This window comes from Etheostoma spectabile, chromosome 10 (genome assembly GCF_008692095.1).
Source record: "Etheostoma spectabile isolate EspeVRDwgs_2016 chromosome 10, UIUC_Espe_1.0, whole genome shotgun sequence".
NCBI lineage: Eukaryota > Metazoa > Chordata > Actinopteri > Perciformes > Percidae > Etheostoma > Etheostoma spectabile.
The window spans coordinates 19,426,433-19,433,316 of record NC_045742.1 but is presented as its reverse complement, the minus strand read 5'-3'; the positions used below and the strand labels follow the sequence as shown (position 1 = coordinate 19,433,316).

Below are 6,884 nucleotides of genomic sequence, written 5' to 3'. Positions count from 1 at the left end.
TATGAACACAAAACAGCAGAGCAGTTGACATTCAGTGCTAACACAATAAACAATACAGGTTCATAACAGTGTAAATATTATATTGGGATGCAAAGGTAAATACTGCAAAATATGATCTTATCTTATAACCTGCTATTACACAAAAATGTCAAAATGAATTTTGATTTGATACTCATATACCACTACAGATTTCTGTATGAGATATTAAAGTATTTTCATTGTCCTGGTTAGTCCAACAGCCCAAAGAAAAAGCTTCTTCCTGCAGTAAAATACATGGAAGGGGACTTGGTGTGGGCTAAATTCAACAGACGGCCCTGGTGGCCCTGCCACATCACCTGTGACCCAGACCAGGCGATCTACACTAAGATGAAAGGTGAGGTTTCAGTCAGTAGGGAAGGAAAGGAGTTTTGATTTGAATATGGATTTTTATAGTCAAATTGTTTGCTATAACTCCCATAACCTTTACCTGTAAGGCTTACACCAACCAAACAAATTATACTGTGTGTGATCGTTATTGTGTTTCAGTTCCCAGTCCCCGTCCTTGTCGGATGTATTTCCTGGAGACGATTGGGGAGATTGTAGAAGGTGCCTGGGTCCCCGCAAATGCCATACTTTCTTTTGAAGGAGGCCATCAGTTTGAAGACCTACCTGTGCTTAGACGGAGAGGGAAGCAGAAGGAGAAAAACTACAAATATACGGTAACTTCACAAAATTACTTGAGAAATATCATATAATGGTATTGTGAACAATATTTTGAATGTCATTTCTGTTCTTGGCAGATACCCAAAAGTTTACTCACTGCGTGGAAAGTCAGTGTGGCAGAAGCTGAGGTTCTGCTCCCAGATCGACAAAGGAATACTGAAAGCGATCTTTCAGTGTCTGCCAACGGAGAGGAGCGTGTGCCTAGCCCAGTCCCAACTAAAAAGCCACAGGAGACCCCCTCTGTCGCCGTGGATCCTGGCCGATCCCCATTACCCAATATGGCCCCTAACGGAAATAAGCACAATCTCATAAAAAACTCTGCTGCAGTTCAATCCAATAAGAGCAAAACTTGTAAGAAGAAAAAGAAATGTTTGTCAGACATATTTGGCCATATAGTTGGTGGGTCAAAGGAATTAGCTACCATCACAAACACGGTGGATCAGTTTCATACAACAACTCGTGCACTCAAAGATGAGCCGAAGGACTCACCTTATGCAGACCTGGATTCAGTTCCAATGCTGCATCGCCCCAAACGCACAGCCGTGTCTGCAATACAGGATATAGACAGATTGTTCAGAAAAGAGCAGGGTTCAACAAAAGCTAAAACAAAGTTGACTGAAAAAGTGAACCACTCTACAGATCCCTGTGAGCATCCCTCTAGCATTTTAAAAAATAAATTGACATCTAAAGATTCTGAACAGAGTTTGGGAAGCTGTAGTGAATTGTCGCACAGTTCAACTGAAAAGCACTCTATGAATCTTCCTGCCAGCAGTCGTCTGATGACGAGGGCTCTGAAAGCAGAGGAAGAAACAGATCTCAAAGATGCCCTGGCCACAAGCCAAATCTCAACAGATGCCCTCACTGATGATTGTCTTGACAATACACCTACTGATGCACCCATCAAAACTGAAAGGTCTCCGCACTTGGAATCACCAATTACCATCAGCAATGCGTCATCCTCCGCAAACCACAGCTCTCTAAAAAGACGTGCAAGGAAGCCTGATAAGAAACATATTCGTAACGGCTCATTGATAAAGTCTAATTGCATCGATTCAAGTGCACCCACTGCACAACCGGTTAAGATCAAGACTGAAAACCCGGATCTATCCTCTTCTACTTCCCCGTCCTCATCTCTGTCTCCAATGGATCCTTTCCAGGATGTCAAGGAACTAATGTTTAAATCTCTTGTGAAGGAGGACAGCGGTGACTCTGAATTAATTAATTTTCGGCCTGATTCCAATTATAAATTCAGCACCTTCCTGATGCTCCTGAAGGACATGCATGATACCAGAGAACAAGAAGGTAAACCCCTGGCTCTCCCGCCATCGCCAGTCCTCATCAAGGAGGAGCCCCTGGTCATGCCTGCTTCTACAGAAGGCGATCCGATGAAGGGTTCTTGTGATGGTTTAACCAAAGCGATCAAAACAGAGAATGGGAGGTCAGGGAAATCCATAACACCCAAAAACACAGCAGTGAAAACCAAGAATAGGACTAAAGCTATCATGACAGCTGGCACCTACCATTGTGAAGACTTTCCTGTTCGCTCTCAGATCGGGAACTCAGACAAGCAGCGTAGAAAACAAAGGATACCTGCCAAACTGAAACTCAGCATTCCTGGCCTTTCTTCGGACCTTGCTGGTTTGGCTTACGGCAGGGAGTTTGTTAGTGGCCATGCTGACTTAGCTGATCCTGGGTGCTGTCCTCCCGCTGCTGCTGATCCCTCGGCCGGCTACCTCGATAAGATCTCAGGATCCACAGTGGCTCCAAAGAAGCGCTGGCAGATGGTTGATGGGGCTGCCGTGAATAAGGGCGAAGTTATGAATGAGGTGTCTGCTGAGATGAATGGGTCTTACACCATGAGAGCATCACCAGATCTTGATCTGGGGATGGAGGCAAGCAACACAGCCGGTAAGATACAAACTGATGATTGTTAAATGAGTACGGAAGTGTTATACCTGTATATTTGTTGTGTTGAGGCACTTTTTATTGAAGACTTTGCCTTGTTCTACTGTGGCTTTGATTGGACCTCATTTTAATGTCACTTTGGACAAAAAATGTCTGCAAAATGATTAAATGTGTAAATGTATTGTTTACACAGGAAATTCAGAGAACAAACGTCTCCGGAAACCCACTAAAAGGCTCCTGGAGTCAACTGAGGATTATGAACAAATATTTGTCCCAAAAAAGAAATCAAAGAAACACACCACAGAATTTTTCAAAATGGTAAGAAGTTCCTTCTTTTTTTTACTTTCCAGCCACTGATAATTATAACTGGTAATTATAAAGTATCATTTATTTGGTTCTTGAATATTCTGTGTACATACAAGAAACTATGTTAAATATCAAATGATGCTCTCACAGTATTTTTTTAACTAATCTCCTCATACTTTAACAAAAGCACCATAAAGCTGCCTATGCATGCTTAGCGGTAAAACTGCTGGCTGGACCATTTTTCCAATGGGGAGAGCGGTGGAGACAACTAGGAGGAAGCTCTACCCTTGGCCTGGCGCACCACTCAAAATTGCCACCGGGCGCTCCATTCAAAGTTAAAATTATTTCAACATTAATCTTGTCGCTGCTGACCTTCTTTTTTTTTTAAAGCAAAACCAATGAGATAAGTAGGTAGCCAGAAGCGGTGATGCAGAATACATGACTTTGCCTCTGAAGTGTCTGTGCTATACTCTTCACCCTACCTCATGGGTGGACGGCTTTAGAATCGCACCATTCTTATTATGTGTGTACAAATAAGTGAAATTGTTCCTTCATTTATGACTAGGTTATCAAGATATCATTGCAAAACCAAATAGCAACTTGCTAGACTTTTCATCTCTGAAAAACACGTTTGAAACTTGATGCATCGTTTGCATGTGTGTACCCAGCAGACATCAGGGATGACAGCACTCTATGGTCTCAGCACCACACCGGAAAGAAATACCTCAGCCTCGTCTTCTGTTGAGCCCCCCGAGGCTCCGGCAGAGCAGGAACAGAGTCCACCTCAGTACGAACTTTCTCCTGTAGCATCCTCAGTATCTCCAGCCACAACACAACCCTCCCTTGATACAGAGACAGCAGAAGAAGCCGATCCACCTCCTGAATCTGGTAACTATGTTTTAAGTGTCTTTTTACTGATTATTATCTTTAATCCAGCATCAATTTTCTTGCTGTGTGATGAAAACTGGACGACTGGTGTTGCTGGATAGAAGGTTTAAAATAATTTTTATTATGATTTATTATTTTTGTACCAGGGTTGCATACTTTTACAATTGATGTATAATGCATTAATTAGTTATTTTTTTAACTTTAGACACAGGGTTGTTGGTCCAAGAAAGAAAGAGGCCACGGAAGCTGTCGCATAAGGTGCTGGAATGTACCATAGAAGAAGTGTCTGTTGCTCATACAAAGATGAAGGTATGTTAGGATTTAGATGGCATTGGAGGAGGGTTCCAACTACTCCAGTTACTGTTTTGGTCTAGGAAATGTTGAATGTATTTCACAATCTGTTTGTTTTCCAGGAGCAGAAGCGACACAGTGGAGTTACCTCAGAGGGGAAAGTGTTAGCCAAGAAAACTCAGGTACTACAAAAGCTCAAACACAAAGCAATCACTATCCTCATATACCACCAATGGTGTTTAAATTATATCTCATACCCAATGAAATCTCACATTGGATAGGTTGAATCTGTGAAAAAAGAGAAGCCTGTACCCAGCACATCCTCTGCCCTTACTGCTGCCCCCCAGCACTCAGAAAGCAAAGATCTCCCCGTGGCCCTCACTCCAAACAGGCCTCCCAGCCCTCCAGGATCTAAGGCCCCCAAGCAGGAGGCCGAGGCGGAGGCCTGCAGCACTGAGGAGAAACCAAATGTACACACTGGAACGCTAACTCCCAAACCTGAGGTGTGCATGTTGTACTGTTCAGCTAATAAGACATTTGTCATCCATCGAAGAGGAAAATAATTTATAGCCTTGTATCCATTGAGTGTAACAGTATCTCTTTTTCATCTATGTAGGTGCTGTCTGTTAGTTTGAATGACAGCCTCTCTTCTCAAGTGGATGTAAAAGGGAAAATAGGAGCGACATCCTTAAAGGAGAATGTCTGTCAGGTGGGATAATCTACCAGATCTATTTTTTTGTTTGGCTTTGTATGGCTTGGCTCCTGACACATCATTTCTTCGTAACACACAGATCATCAGTATGTTTCTCATTGTGTGTGCAGGTGTGTGAGAGGACAGGAGACCTGCTGGTGTGTGACGGCCACTGTTATGGAGCCTTTCACCTGCAGTGTATTGGCCTGTCAGTGGCTCCCAAGGGGAGATTCCTCTGTCGTGAATGCAACGCTGGTGGGTACACCTAATGTCTGAATCTGTCACTGTTCATAAAATGTATGTCCTTACGCACTTCAAAAAATTTGACTTGTTGCTTTCAGGTGTCCACACATGCTTTGTGTGTAAGAAGTCTGATAATGGGGTAAAGCGTTGCATCATACCATTGTGTGGGAAGTTCTACCACACCGACTGTATATTGTCGTACTCAGCAACCCAGCCACATAACAAAGGTTTCCGCTGCCCTCTGCACGTGTGTCTGTCCTGCCACATCACCAACCCTCTCAACATCTGTAGCTCTAAAGGTAAGCTCCACTTTTACCTATGGATTTAAACCACATGTGATATGATACCTATGACATGTTAGAAATGGTCTGCAAATATTTGAAGCCATGTTGATTTTTACAGTGTCATACATATCCTGATTTTTTTAAATTTTTTTATTATCAACAATGTGTATACACAGCGTGGCTAATAGGAAGATGCTGAACACCCTGTTGTGTAAAATGGTTCCATGTTGTTGGTGTATTTTTTTTTTTTTTTTTTTTACAAAATCTGAACTTACTATCACTACTTCACAGTTTTTGGCGATCATGTGCCAATTTGCTTCATCTCATTGTTGTTATCTGACATTCCTGAAGCCCATCAATGCCTTTTGTTGCTTGAGGTTTTAAGCATTTCAGTCTCTGATGTCAATCAGCACACAATGTTGAATAAGTATAAACTCATTAATGCAGGGCTTTTTGCTATGTGATTAGTAGCAGTGACTCACTGTCTGTACCAGTGAACTGTTTGAACAAATGGAGAACTACACCTATTATAGTGGCTGTAAGTGATAACTCTTTGGCATCTTTGCTCATGTGTCATTAGAAACAGTGGCAGTGGTCTGACCTGCTTTGCTCATACAACATCCTTGAAACAGCACATGATGCTGCAAGGCAAACAGTGTGTGTGTCAGCTAGGATTTTGGCAATTTATCCCGGCTCTATAAAACTCTTGCAGCACACAGGGTTTTGGCTAGGCATTGGCCGCTCAATTCAGTGGACTAAGAGCACTCTGTGTTGTCGTGTTATTGTTACTAAACTTCAATTAAATGTCCAGATGGGCATGGATCAAGCTGTCTTTGCTGCTGTGTTCTTATCACAGGTAGGCTGGCTCGATGTGTACGCTGTCCTGTGGCCTATCATGCTAACGACAACTGTATGGCAGCGGGCAGCTTGGTGCTGGCAAACAACAGTTTCCTCTGTCCAAACCACTTCACTCCCCGCAAGGGCTGCAAGAACCACGAACACATCAACGTTAGCTGGTGCTTTGTATGCTCTGAGGGTAAGTCTGGTCTGGTTTGGGTTAATTTTAACCTGTCATCAAAACAGCTTTACTTCTATGATCATGCATAAGTTATAATATGTGTTACATTATTTTGATCTGCATACACCTTTTAAAAACTGTCTCCATGTTTAAAATGTTAATTAAAACCGTGAAAGGGGCTTCTTTTGAAAATGCACTGCGCTTTATTCTACGGGAGAGCATAATGTGTTATTATGTAATTCATTTTTATGCCACATCCTATTTTTCAATTAAATACTCCCTCTTGGCAAAGTGCTGCTTTTCCTTCTTGTATGCTGTCTAATGTGACAGATCTGCCTCTGAAACCCAGGGTCTGCCCATGCAACACTAAAGGAATATGTCTTTGCATTACCACACATCATTACTAAAACACATTAATGAAAATTAATGGTCACGGTATTTTGATTTCACTGCCTTATCTCTATGTGTGATAACAAATCAATGATATGTGTTTATTTACTTGTTAGGCCTCACAAATTGCTTGATTTTCCATGTTTGTGTCATAGTGTTGTGAATT

At 42.2% G+C, this 6,884-nt stretch overlaps 1 protein-coding gene across 3 annotated transcripts in view; it reads left to right on the top strand.

The window, feature by feature from the left end:
• nsd1a (nuclear receptor binding SET domain protein 1a) overlaps window positions 1-6,884 on the top strand; it is a 13,223-nt gene that overhangs the window by 2,188 nt on the left and 4,151 nt on the right. For 2 of the 3 annotated variants that reach the window (XM_032528532.1, XM_032528531.1), the window contains 12 exons: window positions 232-373; window positions 526-698; window positions 780-2,610; window positions 2,801-2,925; window positions 3,582-3,801; window positions 4,007-4,110; window positions 4,215-4,274; window positions 4,374-4,595; window positions 4,709-4,801; window positions 4,915-5,038; window positions 5,125-5,325; window positions 6,167-6,346. In XM_032528532.1, the coding sequence (XP_032384423.1) occupies window positions 232-373; window positions 526-698; window positions 780-2,610; window positions 2,801-2,925; window positions 3,582-3,801; window positions 4,007-4,110; window positions 4,215-4,274; window positions 4,374-4,595; window positions 4,709-4,801; window positions 4,915-5,038; window positions 5,125-5,325; window positions 6,167-6,346 (3,475 nt within the window). The remainder of the gene's footprint in view (window positions 1-231; window positions 374-525; window positions 699-779; window positions 2,611-2,800; window positions 2,926-3,581; window positions 3,802-4,006; window positions 4,111-4,214; window positions 4,275-4,373; window positions 4,596-4,708; window positions 4,802-4,914; window positions 5,039-5,124; window positions 5,326-6,166; window positions 6,347-6,884) is intronic. The other variant, XM_032528533.1, reaches the window with a different exon arrangement.